Consider the following 22,401-nt stretch of genomic DNA (forward strand, 5'->3'; position numbering starts at 1 on the left):
TGAAAAGGAGATAAATTTTTAATAAACCTGTCTACTTTGAGTGAATAACAAAACCCTGTGTCCTTGCTGATGCCACAATTTAAGCAGTGCCTCAACCACAATCATCTTTCCAGATCGCTTGTAATATCCGTAGTGGTCCTCTACCCCGAGGAGTGACTCGTCAGTGTCTTTGAATATTTTAGGTCCACCATCAAACAGGTCAGGATGATTACAAATTTTTCTGAGATTAATAAGGCCCACAAAAACCTAAAGCATTTAAAAAAATATTTTTATTACATAGAAGCCATTATAGACAAGTGATACAAAAAATTGTTTACAAATCACAGTTGTTAAAAGCACATTTTAAATAGATATTTAAAAAAAAAAAAAAACGAAAAAAAAACATTTGTCTATAGAAGGTACATAAATAGAATGTATTTTTCTATGAATGTAAAGATGTACTAAAGAAAAGACCGGCATGTGATTGCTAGAAAAAAAATTACCTGAATTTTTTCCCCAATGTGTTAAATTTTTTTTCTCCAATGTGTATTATAATCAAGTGATACAAAAAAATTGCTTACAAAACACAGTTGGTAAAACCACATTTTAAATGCATTTCTTAAAAAAAGGGAAAAAAGCATATGTCCGTAGAAGATATGCAAATGTAATATATTTTCTTATAAATGTAAAGATGTACTAAACAAAAGACAGGCATGTGATTGCTAGAAGAAGAAACTATCTGATTTATTTCCCAATGTTTAGTTTTTTTAGTACTTTTTCGGGGAACAATCCTTTAAATGTTTGCCATTTTGGAATTACTTTTTAGATTATCAATTGTATACTTTTGTTCTTGCTTTAGTAGTTCATTAATTCTAACCAAAGTTACTATAGAATTTTTAGAATTTTTTTTTATTTTCGTGTTCTTGAAGTTTATCTGAAATTGCGTTTTTCACTAACAAACCTGTGTAAAAAAAAGCTCATGGATCGTGAATGATAAACTAGGAAGAAAAGCAAAAAAAGAGGGTACTAGTAAAGATGGAATAAATGTCTCGTTATTGAGGCTAATTTATGAAATTTAATTTTAGAATAGCGAAACTCTGAGAAATTTTTTGTCAGAATATTAACTATTCATTCGGGAAAATTTGCGAATCAACGGTCGTGAGATTCATGGAAATCTGCAAATTAATGGAAGAATCACATGCCTGAAAAGACCCCCGTTCAATCATAACTATATCTTAATGTCTATAATATATACATTAAAAAGAATAACAACCTGTAACCTAGCATCTAAAATGCTTCCAACTTCCTTAGAATTAATGTAACCTTTATATAATGCCTCCTGTTCTACTGACAGCTTGCAAAACAAAACCTGCAATGAAATTTCATGTTAATGCCAAATATGATAAACTTAAACAACATTCAAATGTGCAGAGAGTTACCTGCTCATTTTTATTAGGAAGATTAATAGCCATTTTCACATCAGATTTCATTCGCCTCAGTAAATAAGGTCTGATTGTATCTCGTAACACGGTGGCACACTTATAAGCAGTTTGGACCTAAGCAGAAAAATTTGTAAACTGTCAATAAATTCTAAAACCATAAGTCTGTCGTGCAATTGAAAAACAATGTAAGTGCTACATATGATAGATTTTGAAAAAGTGCATTAACTATTGTTTTCTTTACATTGAAATGCTATGAAGGCTAAAATAAAATTTCATATATCAGATTTTTATTTTTATTTATTCACTCATTTTTTGTAATGTATATCTTATCATACAAAAATACCAAGTACATAAAAATCGCAACACAAAATCTTTTTTGTAGCTTATGTTGCCCTTCTTATGTATTTGGTATTTTAGTATGATAGCTACACATTACAAAAAATAAATAAATGAATTAATGAATGAATAAATAAAATAAATAAATAAAAATATGATGTATGAAATTTTATTTTAGCGTTCATAGCATTTCAATGAAAAGAAAATAATGCTACGCCACTTTTTCGGAATCTATCATGTAGCACTTACATTGTTTTTCAATTGCACAACAGAAGTATGGGACACTATTTTACCATGAAAAAGAGAAATATTATTGAGAAATATTTCTCTAGAGTACTATTTTACTCCTTTCTAAAATACAATTTTACTATTTTCTAGGATACTATTTTACTAAATTGTAATTACTTTTAATTGTCTATTGAAATATACTGTTAATTGTATTTTATGTATAAAATTGAATTAATACTTAATTACTATGAATAATTAAGTGCTAATCATTATAATCATTAAAAGTATTTAATAATTATTTTCAACGGTACTCTATGTTTAAAATAATACACTTAAGATTTTTGATTTTTAACAGTTCCAGTAAAAACAAGTCAAGGAATGTCAAGTTAATAACTAGTTTTTTCTGTCAAAAACCCAATCCTGATTTTTGTATTCCTTGAATATAAAGAACTTATCAAACTTTTGTTGTTTTATCTACCTATTAATAACAACTGTTGTATTTAACTTCTGTTAAAAGAAAGTATATTATTTCATACAGGCAAAAATGAAATGCTGTATTGTAAGGTGAACTAAGAGAAAACAATATAAATAAATGAATTCAACTTCAAAAACCAATTTAATCAGCTTTTGATTAAGATTTAGATGATGCTTTGTATAAATGATTAATTCAAAAAATAAACAAATAGTGAATAGTTCAAGAGTGAATAGTTCAAGTAAATTTTACAAATGTAAAAAATAAATAAGAGTCACCTGAACTTGAGAAGCATTTGAATAGCCACCAAGAACTATCGGCACAGAAAACTGCTGCATGAAAACTGGTAAGGTGCCAAGTTTGCCAGGAAATATGAAATCAAATAAAGACCACAGTTCTTTCAAATTATTTTGGATTGGAGATCCAGACAATATGATTCGATGAGGTGTTCTAAACTGAAAAACAAATAAAAATGCTAAAACAAAATCCCTTTAAGTGCTCTCTTATTAATGAATTTTTTTTAAATCCTCATTTAAATTGGTTCTGGGGTGAACAAATTTATGATTCCAGCCATTAATTTGTAGTAATTTATGCTAAGAACAATGCTTAGTATTTACTAAAAAAATGCATTTGTATTTTGACACATTTTCTAGGTTATTGCAATTAAAATTATGTTACTTTTTCCAAAACAATTTATTACTGTTTTCAAAGATGACAATAAAAAATATCAAAAAGTTTTACAACATCATAAGTGGTTTTCAAAATTATAGAAATTAATATGTAGAAAAGGGTAAAAAAAAAAGAACTTTTTCAAAAGCATATGAGCTTTATTTAATGATCAATTTATTCATTGAAGCTTATTCAAGAATTAGAACTTTAAAAATGAGGACAGTCAAGACAGTTAAATAGTTCAAATAAAATTTAAAGTAATACTCAAAATTCATATTTTTAGAGAGGTACTTTCACCATTTCAGCTAAGCAATATATTTTTTAAATAGATTCTGGATATAAAATTTATTACAGTCAAATTTTATAGAAAAAATTAATAAAATTATATACTCTCAATAGCTTGAAAACATTGTTATGTCAACAAAAGAATCCCCTTGGCAGGCATTATATATCCACCTAATGTTAATTTGAAATCCTATGTTGAAGAGTTTTTTCTCAAAAGCTTATGTCAATTTTTTTTAAATAGATATTGAATTTTTTCGAAAAAATCACAAAGTTAATTGTGAACCAATTATTTTATATTAAATGCATCATTATTTTTGTCTTAATTTTTAAAATAAAATTATAATTGTTATATTTAGACTTAAAGTCAACTTTCTTAAAGTCAACTACAATACATACATATTTAACAGTAATTATTCTTATGTTTCATTACTCTACTTTTCAGAAAAATTCGTGACTTTTTAAATTTTTTTTTAAAAAAATGAGAAAAAAAAATCATATTTTTTTTTATTTGAATCAAATTTTTTTAAAAATTTAAATCAGATTTTTTTAAATGTATTCTAATACACTGTAAGAACTTTGATTTATGATTAAAAAAACTATATAAATGTTTAAACAAAATGAAATTAATATTAAAACTATATTATAACAATATTTTAGAAACTGTAACTACCTAAAACAATGTTTCATTATAATACATAGCTTTGAATGCATAGCAACCATTTTAAAACAAATGCATGATTGAAATTTAAAGACTAGATGAAATAGAGAATTTAAACCCTATTTTGTGGCATATTAGGGTGATTTCTTTTTAAGATAACCTCAAGCTTTAAAAATATACATTTTCCACCAATAAAATATAATGTCGATCTTAATTCCCCGCTTTTTCAATCAAAAGGTAGAATTTTAATGGACATTATTTTTTTGTAAAAAAAAATTCATGTTTATTACTTACTTTCTACAGGTATGCAAGTCTATATTAAGACATTAAATGTTTACTTTAATCTTTACTTTCAATTTCAAGAATCAAAAGACTTTTAAATATGTAATTTCAAATGTGTTGAAATTTAACACACCAAGAAAGAAAGTAATTTTATTAACTAAACCTAATTAATGCAGCAATTTATTTAAAATAAATTTTAAACTAAGAAAAGAAAATAATAAAAGTAGCGATAATTTAAAACACTGTTTTTCAACTTTTTAAATCAATATATATATAAAAAAAATCAGCTGATTTAAATCAATACTTAAAAAAAAAATATTTTGATTTAAATCAAGCTGATTTAAATCAACAAACCCTGCTTTTTAGAGTAATATTTTAGAATATATTTTTCTACTTTTTAGAACGCATTTAGTTCTGAACTTGTCATCTCAAAAACTAGTTAGCTCGAAATTGCTTTAGCATCCTTTCAATTTTGAGATATCGAGAGAGTATACTGCAGGGGTTGCCAAACTTTTTTGATCATCGACCCCTACATAATTTTTCGAAATCTCCATCGACCCCCATAAAAGTAATTTTCTGTTAATTAAAATAAAACTCTATTAGATACTGTGTTTGTACATTTATTTTATGATTTTGAACATTTATTAAAGTAATAGTACATAGTGTAGCAATAGTTTTATGCAAAATATATTAACGTTGAAATATAAATACCTTAATATTTATGAAATAATAAGTAATTATAAGTAAGTAGAAATAATAATTAAAGTAACTACGGATTTATTGCTTCTTAATTAATGCCTGGTGTTTTTTTTTTTTTTTTTTTGCAAGGTTCGTTACATTGGGTTCAAAATTGGTCAAATTTAATCTTAAATCCCCTCGAAACTCCACATTTAATTTATTTCTGTTCTTAGTTAAAATTGAATTTACGTGACTGAAACCGGCTGGAAATGCTATCATAAATGGCTGAGCTATTTCGTAAAGTCTTACATATTTTTGCATTATATTTATATTTGTCCAAAATTTGCTTATTGTTAAATTTTTAAAAAGCGTCTTTGCTTCAAATCCCCATAATAATTCAGCAAGCTCATCTTGCAGGTTGATGTCCACGTTTTTAATTTGAGCAGAAAATGGCATAATAATCCAATCAGGGATGTCAATGTTTTCCAAATCAACAAAACGCAGTTTAAAATCATCGCTCAATTTTTGAAGATTACCTGTATATATTTCCAAGTCTTCCTCTTTTATTTCTAATTGTCACATATCTGAAAAATACTGATAATCCTTCGACCAATCAACCCTTCCGGAGCGGATCGACTCCCATTCGACCCCCTGGCTCAGATTGACCCCCGCTTATGTTAAATAGACCCCTGGGGGTCTATATAGACCACTTTGGCGACCTCTGGTATACTGTATATAAATAAAAAATAACATACCTGTTTTACGGCAAGAGTAGCTTGAGCATCTGGATTTCTAATTTTGTGCCCCTCATCCAGAATGACATAGTGCCAGTCATATTCAATTAAGGTGTCCTTATGCTGGACGACACCTGCATATGAAGTGATCAATATTCCATGGCTTTTGTTTACATGGCGTATCAAAGCATCCTGATGAAGCGTTTAAAACATTGATTATTTCGTGACAGAATGCAACACTTTTTTTAAGACAGGATATGCTTATTTTTGTGTAAATATTATAATGCAAGAATATAAAAAATGATATTCTATGTCCTTTATTACGATTTTAAGAAGAATTTATACTGCACTTATTATGCTCAAATATTAGATTTTGAAACTAACAGGTGATTGCTAAATTACAGTTTTAAAGATAACATTTATAAGTTTGTATAATGAACATGATATTTTGCTTCGAAATAAGAAATTCTCGTAAGTGTTCTCAGGGCTGATTGTGAGCCCAACTCAAAAATTCTGAAAATTTCTTGTGTAAAATCCTTAATGACACATGTCTTTATAAATTTAAATCATTGATATTTTCAAAACATGAAATTCTGAATATTTTACACATAGCATAATTTAAATGAATAATTTTATAGAGGTTTACTTTTACCTCTAAACGCATTTACTATTTAAAAAAAAATTACAAACGAAAGCGATGACAAGTATAAATTCTAGTTCTAATATTTTTAAATAAAATATACAAGAATTCTTAGACATAAATGTGATTGATGATTTCTTTAAACTTCTGGACATTGGACTTCCTGAAACTTCTGGATCGCGGCTAGCGGAAAATCCAGATTTTTCTGGAGCACAATCATCTCTGTGTTCTGTACCCTCCACATAAACATTACTTATATAATTGTAGCTCATGCGTTATTCTGTAAAGCATTCCAGTTATTCATATTAAAAACAACAATTAGGAGAAAATCCTCTCTTAGAGATTTAATTGTATGATAGAATAGAAATGTATACATTTATAAATATTTTTTTTTAAAATAGGGAAAAATAATAGAGTATTCTCAAAATATATGTTAATCAGAATTTTTTTTAATCATTTTAGAATTAAACATGAAATTTTGTTTCGATTGCATTATTATATACAGATTGATAATATATTTTTGACAGGAAAACATAAGAGTGTTTTGAAACAACAGAGTTTTATTTTCTGGTTTCTGTTATTATTATACCTTTGACAATATTTACCTTTTTTCCAGAAAAAGATCCACTCTCATGAAGAACAACTGCTCTAAAGGGTGGCCACCATTTATGACACTCTTTCACCCACTGGTGCATCACTGTTGCAGGGCACACTAGGACCACAGGACCTAGTCCTTTAAAACTACAAATAACAACATTGCTCTTAAATATAAGTAAAAAAAATTAAGTAAATAAATAATAAAGTAAAAAAATAATAATTCAAACAAATTACTGTTATAATAAAATAAAATGAATTTTTACTAATGGAGAAGTTGAATTAAATTTTTTAATTTCTGAAGAAAACTGGTTCACAAAATGCTAAAATAATTGTCATAAATTGGTCAATTCAATCCTTGCTCAAAAGTGCAGCAGTCCAGGCATGTCAATTACACAAAAAATAAGGTTAATAATAAAGTGATTAACTGTTCTTATGGCTAAACTATTGGAACCAGATCCTCCAGCTTATGGCTGCCCCCAAAATTCGTAGGGTGAAAAGTCAGAATTTTTTAAGAATAACATGCTTATTTAAAGAAAGAATACTTATTTCATAACATAAATTGTTATCTGTACTAAAGACTTAGCATAAAAAATTACTTGAAATATTAAAATTGCATGTTAATATGTGGAAATATGATCATTAAATTGAAAGTTATTCAGATATTTTAGATTTTATCACTACTATACAGTTCATTATTAGATGCACTGAAGTTTTTTAAAAATTGCATGTCTTGCACTAGTTTACTTTAAATAATATTATAATTAGACATACATGCAATGGGTTTTTATTCAAGACATTTTTTATATACTTCCTATATGTATTTATTTTTAATGAATTGCATTTCAATGTTAACCAATTGATAAAGATACGTAAACAAGTGCAAACCGGATTCAGTCGCGTTATTGCGTGTGTCAGTTGTAGATGTGTTTTTGTGGCTTTATGCAATGTGCTTATTTGTTTTGCAGTTTCATTCCACGCAGTTATTTGTTTATTTTATCTGCAGTGTATAAATAATTAATTGGAACATTTTCATCATGGTAAAAAAGGTAGTCTTTCACCATGTAAAATAGCTGCAGTAAAGGCCCTCATGAATGCTAAAATTTCTTCAAACACAATAAATAAATACAAAAAGGACAAAAAGAAAAAAATTAAGAAAATGAGTTCTAAATGTAGAAAAAACATGGAAAAAATTACAGAATAATGAGAAAAAAATTATTTAAAAAAAGAACATTTTAATAAAAATTCGGAAAAAAATAAATAAAGATATAATTTCTTCATCATTTTATTTTCTGTTTTTTTTTTTATGTGATATTTATAATTTAATGTGTTCTATTCTATTTTGTTTCAAAAAATTTTTTAATGCTCCTCACACTACTGTATTGATATATTTTGCTTTGGCTATATTGATACAATATTAGAAAGCACTAGTTTTTGTGGATATAATTGTGTGAGCTGATAAAGAGATTATATCCTCATTTTTTCTCCGAATTTTTATCAAAAGTTCCTTTTTTTAATTTTCTTCTCTTTTTATTTCCATGTTTTCTCTACTTTTTGAACTTAGGAAGAGTACGAGTATGACAAGTGATGAGTCGATATTTGGTGAAATATTGCTATAATATGGTTATGAAATCAAAGCAGTGGCTTACAAACAAATTTTTAAAGATAAATTTAACAAGGAGGAGACCGGACAGCTGACAATAATAAACCGACATATTAATGCAAAAATGATTTTCATCTCTGAAATAAATGATTAAAACTAATAAATCAAAATAATCTTACATGTCACCATGAGTACGCAGTTTGCTGAAACTAAGTCCAACTAAAAATGTTATCATTTGAATAGTTTTTCCAAGCCCCATTTCGTCACCAATGATGCCTCCACAGTTCTGCTGGTGGAGTTCCCAGAGCCAACGTACAGCAGTTTGTTGGTACCTGTGGAGAAAACAAGTGAGACTTAAATGTTCTTTAGGAAGACAGTAAATTCATAAAGGATGAAGGAAAGTTTATTCATACCTGCCAAAATTGGAGAAATAAAATAAGGGAGATTTTACTATACGAGTAAGTTTTGATACATTATGCATAATCATGTAAATCAAAAAGAGAAATTAAAAATTGGAAAAAATATAAGCAATTACACACAGCGAAGTACAAAAATATGTATATAAATCTTAATCTAAAGAAGATATTTTTGAACCATTATTAATAATTACTTAAACTATTTATTTTATAACCGTCGAACAGCCGGCTCAACTTTTTGGTTTACGATATCTAATGTTCAACTTAGCAGCCTTTTTGAACTCAATCCAGAAGACAAGAAAATTCCTACATCAAGTGGGAAAATTTGCCTTTGTGGAGGACTCTTTCGGTGGAACTAACCCGCATTTGCATTACATGGAGAGGAAAACCTCCCTCAGTTAGCCTGACGAAACCGGACTCCCATGATTCGTCTACAACTGAGGATATTTCACATCAGCACTGTGGTCAGAGCAAATCTGATGCAGAATTCGTATGGACCTGCCATGGCTGGGATTCGAACCCAATTCATCTTATTGGAAGGTGAACGATCTATAATCTGAGCCATCACGGCTTAAACTATTAACACTCAACATACTGCAGTACAGGCAATAGCACCATCTGTTGAGGAATAAGAGAAGTATTTTTGCCATCAGTGGATATTTTATCGCGAAAAAAATATTTTTTTTAAATTTCTTTAACAAATACGGAAAAATTTTAGAATATATGGGTAAACAGGAGATAGTCATGAAATACAGGAGTCTTTGTTAAAGAACAAGAGACTTGGCAGGTATGTTTATTATGGTCTTAAAAAATTCTCATTGGCAAACATATATGTGACGGAAAAAAGCCCTTTAGATTTTTATGTAAATCACATAAACTATTAGTTACTTGTAGAGTTTGTTCCATATTTTATTTGGAATTTTATAGTCTTCATCAAATTCAGTAATATCCTCATCTGAGTCCATATCGTCATCTTCCATTATCCTCTTATGTTTTCTAATCAATTCAGAATTTTCAAACTCTCTGAAATACAAAATATTGATTATGATGTAAATGCAATAAATTTTAGGAAACTATAATAACTTTATATTAGGTATTGCACTATCTATACAGGGTTTCACAAAATTTCTGGAAGGGGCAGATATCTAAAGAAATGCATATAGGATTAAAAAAAAAGGAAAAAAAAACATGCAGTTAATATTTTACCAGCTTATTGGTCATAGATCTCATGAAGCCAAGTTACATTATTATCTTTTCTTAAATAACGTTAATGGAATTCCATTAGATTTAGAGACATTTTGGAAGAAAAAAAAAAGCTATGTTGGATTTTGTTACAACTAGGGTATCTGCAACATTTCAGATTTTCAAATTCATGACTTTCCATGACTAATTCCAAGAATTTTTCATGACTTACCAAAGTTACTATTATCTCCACAAAAACACAACAATAAAATTAATAAGGCATTATAATAACATTAATTGAAATGATAGGTATAACCAAAACTGTTATACTCTGCATCTTCATATTTATAGATTTTAAATTTAAAAAACAGAGTAAAGAAAGAGTTGAAGCAATAAAATAGCTCAGAAAAAAAACACATATATTTTTTTCTTCTTCCTTTTTTTTCTGCAGAATTACATTCGAAAGATACTTTTCTAATTCATCAGAAAGGAAAGAAACTCTCCCGACTTTCTGCTCTCATTTCAGAATCAAAAAAATTTGCCAATAACTGGCTTGCTTCAGATAGAATTTTAAATTGATAAATAAATAACAATAAAAATTCTGAAATCACAGAAGTTCAAAAGATAATTCGCTCAAGAAATGATGTTTTCTCTTTCATTTTTTGAAAAAACACCATAATTTTTAAAGAACATGATAAAAAAAAAATTTTTTTTAAATAAAATATGACTGTGAGTTGGGATTTCGTTAAAAATTCAGATATTCAGACCACCATGAAATTGGAGGGGGAGGGTAAATTCCATTTTTGGCGACCCAAAATCCTTGACTTTCCATGATTTTTTTTAAAAATCACGACATTTCATGACAAATTTTGTTCAATTCCAAAATTCATGACTTTCCATGGTTTTTCATGACTTTCCAGGTGCACAGATACCCTGTATAACTTTATTAACCATGCCGATTTCTCTTAAAAAGGCAAAAATCATGGAATGGCACACGCAATGGGTTAACAATAAATTCCAGACAGTTTAAGATAACAAATAACAATGTGTGGACATAAAATTGTGCACTAAGTTATTATTATATAAATGATTACATCGATACTAAACATTTAGTAGAAAGAAAAATTACCAATTAAAAAAATAAACCTAAAAATTACATTTTACTTCAGTTCACATAAGAGACAATTATTACTTGAGAAACTGGTTGGTTCAGCAAATTAAAACTAGTGAGAACACACATTAACATTCCATTTCTGTTAATAAATACTGTTACGCTTATATAATATAATATATAGCTGTATAATTCTGTTATAAATACTGTTATGTGATTTCTAATTAATACTTTAGAAAAGATTTTCTTTCAATTCATACATTAAAATGTATTTTATAGAACTTAATTCCTAAATTTTAATTTGAAATTAGTTAATCAATTACCAAATTTTATCAAAGCAAAAAGAACCTTAAGACTTTGCTAAAGTCATTATAACTTTAAACTACTATACTACTGTACATTATAAGTTTAAACTACTATAATAAAGCCTTAAAAATTGACATTTGGGAATCAAGTTTCATAAATTTTAATTTAGTTAATCAATTATCAAATTTTATCAAAGTAAGAAGCACCCTAAAACTTTACTACAGCCTTTATAACTTTAAACTGCTATACATTATAACTTTAAACTACTATAATAAAGCCTTAAAAATTGATATTCGGGAATCAAGTTTCATAAATTTTAATTTAAAATTAGTTAATCAATTATCAAATTTTATCTAAGCAAGAAGTATCCTAAAACTTTACGGTCTTTATAACTTTAAACTACTATAATAATGCCTTAAAAATTGACATTTGGGAATCAAGTTTCATAAAATACATTTTAATGAAAGAAATTATTTAAAACATTACTTAGTGACTTATAAATAGGGAATCGGCATTTACAACTCTCCATAAGTTAAGAAGAGTGTCAGGGGATTTATTTACTTTTTCTAATGAATTCAAAGAAAATAATTTTTAAATCTAATAGAAGATGAATATTTACTTACTTGATTCGTTTGATATATGCTGCATTATCTCCATCATCTATAAACTTCTTTGCTTTTTTAGGAGTTGGTGTAGAATCAGATTCAGAGCTGTTTGTCTCTTTTTTAAGAGAGGCAGATTTTCTTTTACCTTTGGATTTCTTGTTAACTAGATTAAGAAAAGTTTTTTCTTCAATTATATTATAAATTTGATTTTTTAAAAGTTTTATGATAAATCTGAATATAAAGCAGAACCAATAATTACATACATAAGGATTGAGAATTATCTGACAAATTTCACACATAATAATAAAGAAATTCTTAACATTATTCCATTAATATATATATATATATATATATACATTTATAAATTGGTCATTAACTTGATCTGATAAATAAACAAATTTATAAATTCTGTCTCCATAAATACAAATAAAATTAATGAGAAAGGATCAAATGGACGAACCATTAATGAAGGATAAAATGGCTCCTCAGTATCCACCTCTCTTATTGACCCCACACTAACCTTTACTGTTACCCACATTTATGTAAAGAAAACAATCTTCTTCAGTATTTTCTTTTCTGACTGTGTCAACAGATCACCTCATAAATCTTAAGGATATATCTTAATTAATGAATATGGAGGTAAGTGAACTTACTGTTATATATTAATTCTCAGCACATTAAATTTAAAAAAAAAATCAAGATATCACAGACCAATATTTGTTTTGCAAATAAGTATTTTAATTTCTTTTAATACTTTTAATCTGCTTCATAACATTGGCTAGTGGCTGGGTCGCATGTTAACAAATTTTCCCTTTCTAAATCTAGAAAACTTTGTTTAAATACTAAGTGTTTTCCTAAAATATTTTGTCTAACTATAAAAATTGTCTTTTTACTTAAGCACCGAATTGTGAATGTCTAATGTGTTCAAATCATTGAATTAAGTAGAATTTGTTTATGTATATAGTTTCAAAGTAGTCAAGAGTTTTGTTTTAATACATTTTTATTTAAAATACTAATTTGTCTCTCATTATTGACTATGTTTCACAACATTTCCTTAGCTATGAGTAAACGATAATGCACGTGCAGTACGGTACCATAAACCTGGAGGATTGTTTATAATTCCTCTCAATAATGAATTATTTTATTAGATTGCGTGTAATAATCTAAATGAAAAATAATTCTAATCCAAATTACAGCACAACCGAATCGATTAATATTGTTATTTGATTTTGGGGCACAAGGCAAGTCTGCATGAGCACGTCAGAGAATGGTAATTGATGTTAAACGCAAGAAATTAAACAATTATTTTCCAATGTTATATCACAACACAATATACTTGAATATTAAGTTATATTTTTAAACTTTGTTTAATTTACTCACAGCAAAATTTTTACTTTAGTAAGTAGTCGTTCATATAACTATATGATCTAATTATATATCATTATTTTTATTAAATGATTAGTGCTAATGCCAAAATATTGCTAGTTAAAATGAACCATACATTCAAACAACAAAATCTAAATTAGAAAATTACCACTGTCTTAAAATGGGTCATTCTTTTTTACTTTGCTAAAAATAACAAAAACACCAATTATTTACACTTTTTATCATCCGATGAGTCAGAATCATCTTCATTTTTACCGCCAGGTATATACACGTCATCACTTGAGTAATTGGCAGCATCGTCTACAATCTCGTTGTCACGCTCCTCCGCTGCAAAATCACTCAATTCTGAGTCACTCTTATAGTTTTTTACTAGGCTGCGAGAATGGCAAACTTTCTTAACATAACCAGTTGCATGCTTCGAACCTAGCTTTACTTTAGGCTTCTTTTTACGTTTGCTGACAGCTTTCAAATCAGTGAGCGTTTTTAAACCAGAAGAATCATCTGACAAAAATGAACCGGGTGGCTCACTCAAGGACGGCCTAGGTGATTTTGAAGAGGACTGAGTCACACTTTTAGGAGGCAATTTTGACATTTTTTTGATCTGGTGACTTTCAGCCTCCGTGAGTAAAAACTTATCAAAATCAGTAAGCTCATTTTCAGGTAGAAAAATACTGGGTCGTGACGGCTCATTTCTTTGGCTAGAAGCAGCAGACCCAGTTGGCAACATTGTGCCAAATGGTGTCATTTCTCCAGTACGAATCAGTTGTTCTTCTGTTGTTTCCTTGACAGAAAATACTTTCTGTAAATGATATAAAGTCTCTTCATCCATTTCTTCTCCTAAAAAATAATAATAGTAAATATAATTAAAAAAAAAACATATTGTAAAATGCATACAATTAACAACGAGATAATATGAATATCATCTTGTACCCCAAAACCTCCAGTCTACAATAATTAAAAAAATAATAAATTAGGAATAATCTAATAAAAATATATCCTAAGAAGATAAATGTGCACTCAAACCTCAATATCACAACTCAAATGTAAATAGTAAAGATAATAACCATTAACCGTTAAGTCAATAACCGCTTTACGTTAAAAAAAATTTAATAGTTTAAAAATTTCTCAACATAAAGTGTTTACTCCAATTGCATTACAATTAATTTTGGGGTGTTTTAAGAACCCTTGACAATAGCAGAAAAATAAAATTAATGAAAAATATCCATCAGAGCGTTAATAAAAAATGGGTTAAAAAAATTGGACATAAGGTTTTGAGAAGAAACTCTTCAACATAGGAATTCAAATTAACATTAAATGGATATATAATGCCATAGGAAAAAAAAAGTAACTATTATTAAAAAGTTACTTTGAAAGTAACTATTTATTAGAAGTATTGAAAACTGAGTATTTTAATTAAATATTTTTAAAAATTTAGCCAAACTAATAACTGCACTGGCATCTTATAAGTTGTAAACCACAAGCTCATTAAAAAAAAAGAGGGGGGGGGGGTAATTCCAATGAATTTTTTTTAGATTGTTAACAGAAATGAAATACAAGAACTATTTATCACTAAAACAATTTAGAAATCTTATCATCAATAATTAGCACAAAATTTTTACTTTTATATAAATCCAAAAATATGTGCTGAATGATATTGTAAAATAGGCATTAAGTGTCGTCATATACTATTTATATAGACTAGAAAGCATGGCTCCCTGCTCCCCAACCTCTACAATTGATTCGTATTCATAATTGTTTGTTTCTTCTTAAATGATACTTTTTTCCACAAAAACGCGGAATATTTTCAGTTCAAAATATACAATTAGTGCAGAATTTATGTTAATTGAAACGAAATAGACCATCTGACTTGATATCTGTACTTGAAAAAAATTACTCTAACTAATACAGATTCTGAGATTCAATAAGAAGAATTAAAGGAGAAGTAATTTTTCTTATTGAAGAGACTTATAACAATTCAATCAGGGAACAGTGTCTATCGCTATTTATTAAGTCTTTTTTTTCACAGATTTTCACAATAAACATTAAAATTTATATCCATGTACTCTCTTAAGCCTGCTACTTTTGATTGACATCTACTCCAGCTTATAAAATAAAGATCTTGTGGGGGGGGGGAGAATAAAATTTCTAGAACAATGAACAGAAAAAAATATTTAAAGAAAAAAAGCTTAAACAAAATTATGAGAAAGTACTCAAAGTTGTAATAACTTTAAAACAATTAAGAATTTCGAAAAAAAAAACTCTCATTAAAATGCAAAATGTTTCTATCAGCAAACCGAATTTTAACTCTGATGTTGTTTGTTTTAAACTTCAAGTTTAAAAGTTAATATTTCTTGAAATTAATAATCAAATCATAATTTTTTGATTCTATCAAACTTTTTGTAAATTTTTCTATACAACTTTGGAATTTCAAGTTTGTAAGTCTTATAGATTTTAAGTAGCAAAGTAAAATGTAATGCAAAACATTTCTGAGGCATGTAGAGCTAGCTCATAGGGTGTTTTTTCCAACAAGAGTTCAGCAATTAATAATTCTCGAACAAATTAATGAATGCTAGTTTCTTTTAATTGCATTGTAATCCTTGCACTTTTCTACACACCTTAGTAATTTCAAGTTTTTAAATCTTATAGTTTCTGTGCATCAAAACAAAATTTAACGTTAAGTTGAAAACCCAAAACAGCCCTTATGATTTTTTAACATAGTTAGAAAATTAACGTTAGAACAAAAACATAACAACCACATATAAAGCAAAACAATAACAAATATTGTCTTACCCTCAAGATTAGACTGCAAAGCAGAATTAACTTCATCAACATCCCCAGTGACACAGGCTTGCAATGCTCGATGCTTTGCTTCCAGTTTTTTTAAGTGCTTAAGCTAAAGTTAAAGAAAAGCATGATTATTTTTTATCCATAACTTGAAATATTAAAATATACTTTAGCATATTGCAAAGGAAAAACCTGCCAATGTGATTAAATAGAATTTAATTTAAACCAACAACTATTATAATAGACAAAATCATATGTACCATAATCAGAGTTGGCTAAGTTTAGGACAGAATGGATTAATACCAAAGTTTAATCCGTTTTGCCCAAAACCATTTAAAACCCTTTTACTCAAATTATGTCATAATTTAAAAAAAAAATATTGTGAAAAATAAAATTTTAATTTTTGAACAAGAAACAAAATGAAGACTATTTTTTTTAATAAAAAAGTTTATTATTATTTTTAATATTGCATTATTTATCTTTACATGGAAACATAATATATCAGTATTAAAAACATATATATTCATATTTAAGGGATAATGTATTCACTTTTGTTGCTCAATGAATTGTGGAGCTTCGAAAATTATAAATCTTTTCTTGTTATATTGTTTTCCTTTAGTAAGTTAAAGTTAATTGTATAAAAAGTATCAAATATTTATTAATATATGTAATTATTAAGGCCCGGATATTGATGACATTTGCATTTTTTTAAATTTTTTGCATTTTTGGACATTTTTTGTCTTTTAGAGCATTTTTTGAGATTTATAGGGCATTTTCTTTAAATTTTGGGGCATATTTTCCATTTTCCAACTGGCTTCCAAACAATGAAGAAAATCTCTAGGATATTAACAGATGAAGCAACATCTTTTCAAATTGAAGAAGAATTGTCAGTAAGTGTGACCATCCTTTTCAAGTACGCACCAATAACATCAGTAGACGTTGAAAGAAGCTTCTCCTGGTATAAAATTTGCTTTCAGACAAGAGACGCTCGTTTACATTTCAAAATATTAAAAAAAATTTAATAATCCACTGTAATTCTGGTATTTAGTAATATTATGAGACGGAAGTTGTTATATTCATTTAAGTTTCTGTACAAAATGAAAATTTTTTGGAGTCAATATATTTTTCTTTTTTTTGTTATTGTAGAACATAAAACATATTTTTCAAACTTTAATGAACGTAGAACAAGTATTGCATTGCTTTATATTTTCTGAAACGACTCATAATAATTTTAAAGAGTAAAACATTGTTTTAGTTCAATATTTTTACTTCTATTTAAGTCATGTCATAAGGCATTTTTAGCGCAATTTCCGCATTTTAAGGGCATTTTTTGCACTTTTAAGGGCATTTTTTGCAGTTTGTAAGGGCATTTTTTGAACTTTTTAAGGGCATTAATTGAGGTTTTTTAGGTCATCCAAATCCCGGCTCTAGTAATTATTATGTGTAACACCTATAGAATTTTTACTTTTTACCAATGTTCAAGTTTTGGACACTTTAAGACAGTTCAGGACATTTTTAGTCAGTTTAAGACAATTTAAGACAGTAAAATCTGTGTGTCCTGTCCGAAACCCCAACCTTGACCATTATAATATTTTGTATAAATTGAGGATTATTAAAAGAAAAAAGAAGAGGGTAGTGATATTAAACCAGGGTTGGCAAGTTTTTGACACGTGACGGTTTTTACTGGTTTATACCATGGTTTTTACCGTCATGTCAAAAACCCCCTCTGTCAAAAACGTCGAAAACTGTCAAAAACCCATAGTTTTGGTAAAACTGTATTTTTGAGTTTAACTGCTTATAATTTGAAATTAATTCATTTTTGGGGGCAATAAAATTAGAAAAAAAGTTGTTAAAAGATATTTCAGAACAGATTCTTGCATTTTCCCAACATGATTATATCAAAACATACTATTTGAAGTAAAATATTAGGATACTAAACAAATTTTTCAACATTTCCAAGCATCATTTTGTTTGGCATATTACATTACTGAAGAATGTCAAGTCATTCTTGACTTAGAGTTTGTTAGTAGTTACAAGCTTTGAAAGCTTTGTTTAGCTTATTTCTAATATTTAAGAAATGCCAAATTTTAAATTCTTCTTTTTAGTTCTTGAATTTATTAGTAGTTCCAAGCTTTTTTGTTTGTTTGTTTATTTCTAACAATTAAAAAGTGCAAAATTTTGAATCCTTTGCAAATCAAGTTATAATGATAAAAGTAAATATCACTATTTTCAATAAGTATATTACAATATTTCTATATGAATGTATATCCTTCTATAAGAATACATGTATATAGTTGCAAAATCAATAGCAATCATTTACATCATTTATTTATAAAGGCAATTATGTGAAAATAATATATTGCCTGCTATATGCCATAGTTTAAAGAAAACAGTAGGTTTTTGACAGTTTTTACCACTGTCATGTCAAAAACCAGTTTTTGACGGCAAAAACCCAACCCTGTATTAAACTGTTAAAAACCCGAAGTGACAGCTGAAAATAAAAAAGAAAATCATAACACATTACTTTTCATGTTCCCAAAAAATATAGCTACAAACATACTCCTCTTTTTATCTATATTTCATTAAGAAACTAATTAGAATCTTACAAACTTTTATAAAAAATTTTGAACAGATTTGAAGAAGTTTTAAGGACTTATAATGCTTTAAAGGTTAAAATTTAGCAACTAGATTTAATAGAACATATTTCAATGAATAAAATGAAACAAGTATTTCAAATTATAATTTAGTTTCTTAATAAATAAGGTTTCATTGTAAACAGAATTCTTTATAAGGTCACATGAAATAAGTAGAATCTCTTTTCTGATTGAAGGGAATGCAAACTATTCTAATTCAACAGTAAAATGATTGACTTCAAACTTGGTAATTTTGGTTTTGATCTATCAACTCTAGAACAAGATCTGAATTAAGCAAATTTAATAAATGGCCATTCCAGTATCCAATCACAGTTGTACACAATTGATATGCAATAATGAATAAAGCTCAATAAGACATTTTTTAATTATTTTTATTCTTTTCAAGTTTTTATAGCTAAAGATATGAATGCTCTTTTCAGCTAAAAAGAGTTTTTTTAATCTCTTAAGTGTATCAAATCTGCCCCTGAGAAAACAATAATGTAATGAGGAATTAAAGAAAATCTACCATCAAACATTCAAATGTTAAATAATGCATACCTTGTTCTCCTTTTCCTTTTTGATAGCAGCTAACTCTCGTTTTGCTGCAGATGTCAACACATTAGGAGCTAAAGACAGTGCTTTCTCAATATGTACTAGCCGTTGTTTAACTGACCTGTCATTAAATTATAGATACATAAGAGCAAATTTGAACAACTAAAAATAGTGGTATGATAAAGTTTTGTATCACTTATTCAAAGAATCAAAACATTTTTTTAAAGTATTTCAAACATATTAGAAAGCAGAAAATACAGATAGGCTTTTATTAAATCAAGCAGGAGAATCATATATCTTTATTCTGTTTTAAAATTACTGCCCTAAGAGGTATGGAGAGAAGTTAAAATCAAACAGACCATAATCAAATATTCTGGTCCTATTGAAGGAATACGAATGAAACTTCAAATTCTATATGAAGAGGAGGTTGAGGTATCAAGTGAAAAAAATACTTTGACTTCCTCTTCAAATAGAATTTAAAGTTTGATTTGGATAACAGCGAAATTAAAAGATAACTTTTCAAGAATCAAAAAATAGTTAATATTCTTATCTGTATGCTTAGTTAATGCATTATTTATAAATGTTATAGCAGTATACCATTTGTTGGCAAAATTTAAAACTATTTTTCATGATGAAAACAAAACCAATGGTCTACAAAAAGTATATTTAAAGTTTCATTCGGATCTTCTCAAGCTTCTGAGCTCTGTGAATTTAATTTATCACCCTCTGTAACCACAATACTTAAAAGTGAATAAAAATGCCCGCTTCTGATCTCTGAGACTGATCACAATATTACATTAAGAAAACTAACTTTCCAAGTATAATATTAGTTTTTATTCAATCATTATATATGAACATATGAGATAATTAAATTTAGGGAAGGTATATTTCTTCCACTGTGGGGAAAAAAATGCGGGAAAAAATATAGAAAAGAAATTATATGGAAGAAATAAGTTTCTTTCAACCCTAGTGGAAGAAATAGAAGAAACTTCAAAATGAAACTTCAAAACAATTTTTTAAGCAGTTTATAATTGCAGTCAATTTTAAATAGAATTGATTTCACTGCAATTTATCTATTTTAAATAAGGGAAAATTAAAAAACAATTGAAAAAAAATAAGTTAAAGATTTTTTTCTAAAAAATTCTGAAATTTTTTCCAATGTTAAATTAAGGCATAAAGTAGAATCGAATTTTATAATTACATAAAGAACTGTTAAAATAACAGTATAAAATTATTAAATCAAACACTAAACTTATAAACTAGTACAAACCACACATCGATTTCACATTTTCAAATAACATAGTTATTCTAATCAAACACTGTTAAGAGTTTGCTGCCATTGACTCTTAAATAATGTACAGTCGAAAGTCCCATATCAGGAATCGACGGACTTCAAGAGGTCCGGAAAATAGATTTTTCCGGATAATATGTCTCTAAGGTATATAAACATAAAAACAAACATTCTTTTTCAATAAAAAATAACAAAATAGACGATAATTAAGTGGTGGCAAAAATTTGAATATTCCTGAAGGATATTTTAACAGATCAGGGAGATTTCTATATCAGTATCTACAACAGAACAATTGTCAAATTTATGTGACATTTCTGTGGTAGTACTCTACAAGAAACTAACAAAAACAACATAGACCAAGTTGAAAGGTATAACTCATAGCCACTCAGGCGAATATTTCCGTATTGAGATCTATCGCGTCAACTACAATTGCCAAGGTACCAAGTAGATTTTAAACTTGCAAATACTTTTTTTTTTTTAAAAAAAACCATCTACATATTAAATTAATTTTTTTTAAATTTTTCCAGTTTAAAATTAATTTTGTGCCTTGGTAATTGTAGTTGGCATAGATCATAAAATAGAAACACCACTGAGCAAATAACATTATTTTTTAACATAAGGCGAAGTGTAGTAGATACTGATGCAGAAATATCCCTCACAGACCTGATTTCTTTTGTTAATAAATCAAAGTAAAAGAAGAAAAAACATACTTGATATCATCCTGAACTGATTGTAGATCTTTTTTCACATCACATACCCTCCTTTTCTCCTCCTGAGACTTGAATGCTTTATCAACTTGATTCATAATCTCACTTTCTAACTCTGATTGATCATATACATTAACACCCAAATCCTGTAATTCCTTATTTTGCTGTGATTCGGGTACAGAAGATATAGTATCTCTGTATGCAAGGAAACTTTTAGAGGAAGATGGTGTACTAAAGATATCTTCATTTGAAATGTTGTTTGTAGAAAGGATGCCTATGGAACTTTTAGAAGAAGAGGGTATGCTCATCACTTGTTCATAATCATTTTTAGAAAGTTCCTTATCGTTTTCTGACTCTACATAAGCACTTTGATTATTCAGTTTTGTTTCGCAGCATTCATCAGTATCTGTAATTACGTCATTACACATTTTTAACTGATCAATTAAAGGTACTTTTATTGTAGTTTCACCTTCAGAATCATCATAATCACAATCTATCATTTGCTCGTTTTCTGTAATAGGTAACAACATCGAAGAATAATCATCTACATTTTGTTCACTTTCCATGTTGTTTGAATATTGCTAAACACAACAAACAATTCTATTTAGAAGAAAAGTTAGATTATCGGAAAACAATGCTTGGATCTATGAAGTAAATAACTGAAAAAAGAATTTGAAGTCAAGAGGTTAGCTTCTTTTAAAACACTTTATTTATAACTTGCTGTTACTTGTTATTGTTAAACCGCATCCGGTTATATAAACAGTGGTTAGAAATCGATTTTAGCTGCCTATTTTTGTACGTCTGTGGAATAGATTATTTTGCATGCTG

General features: G+C 27.6%; 1 protein-coding gene across 1 annotated transcript in view; it reads right to left on the reverse strand.

Annotated features, from left to right (window-relative positions):
• LOC107440567 (DNA excision repair protein ERCC-6) overlaps positions 1–22,348 on the reverse strand; it is a 34,059-nt gene extending 11,711 nt beyond the window's left edge. Inside the window, exons 1-13 of the mRNA XM_087164623.1 lie at positions 21,577–22,348; positions 19,582–19,696; positions 16,397–16,499; positions 13,820–14,443; positions 12,239–12,383; positions 9,905–10,039; positions 8,780–8,932; positions 7,009–7,144; positions 5,785–5,955; positions 2,736–2,912; positions 1,419–1,535; positions 1,253–1,348; positions 28–246 (exon numbers count right to left, since the gene is read on the reverse strand). Coding sequence (XP_087020749.1) covers positions 28–246; positions 1,253–1,348; positions 1,419–1,535; positions 2,736–2,912; positions 5,785–5,955; positions 7,009–7,144; positions 8,780–8,932; positions 9,905–10,039; positions 12,239–12,383; positions 13,820–14,443; positions 16,397–16,499; positions 19,582–19,696; positions 21,577–22,139 — 2,754 coding nt within the window. The 5' untranslated portion in view covers positions 22,140–22,348. The remainder of the gene's footprint in view (positions 1–27; positions 247–1,252; positions 1,349–1,418; positions 1,536–2,735; positions 2,913–5,784; positions 5,956–7,008; positions 7,145–8,779; positions 8,933–9,904; positions 10,040–12,238; positions 12,384–13,819; positions 14,444–16,396; positions 16,500–19,581; positions 19,697–21,576) is intronic.
• Between the last annotated feature and the right edge of the window lie 53 nt (positions 22,349–22,401).

This window comes from Parasteatoda tepidariorum, chromosome 5 (assembly GCF_982258835.1).
Source record: "Parasteatoda tepidariorum strain Cologne lab strain chromosome 5, Ptep-v5.0, whole genome shotgun sequence".
In the NCBI taxonomy this organism is placed as follows: domain Eukaryota; kingdom Metazoa; phylum Arthropoda; class Arachnida; order Araneae; family Theridiidae; genus Parasteatoda; species Parasteatoda tepidariorum.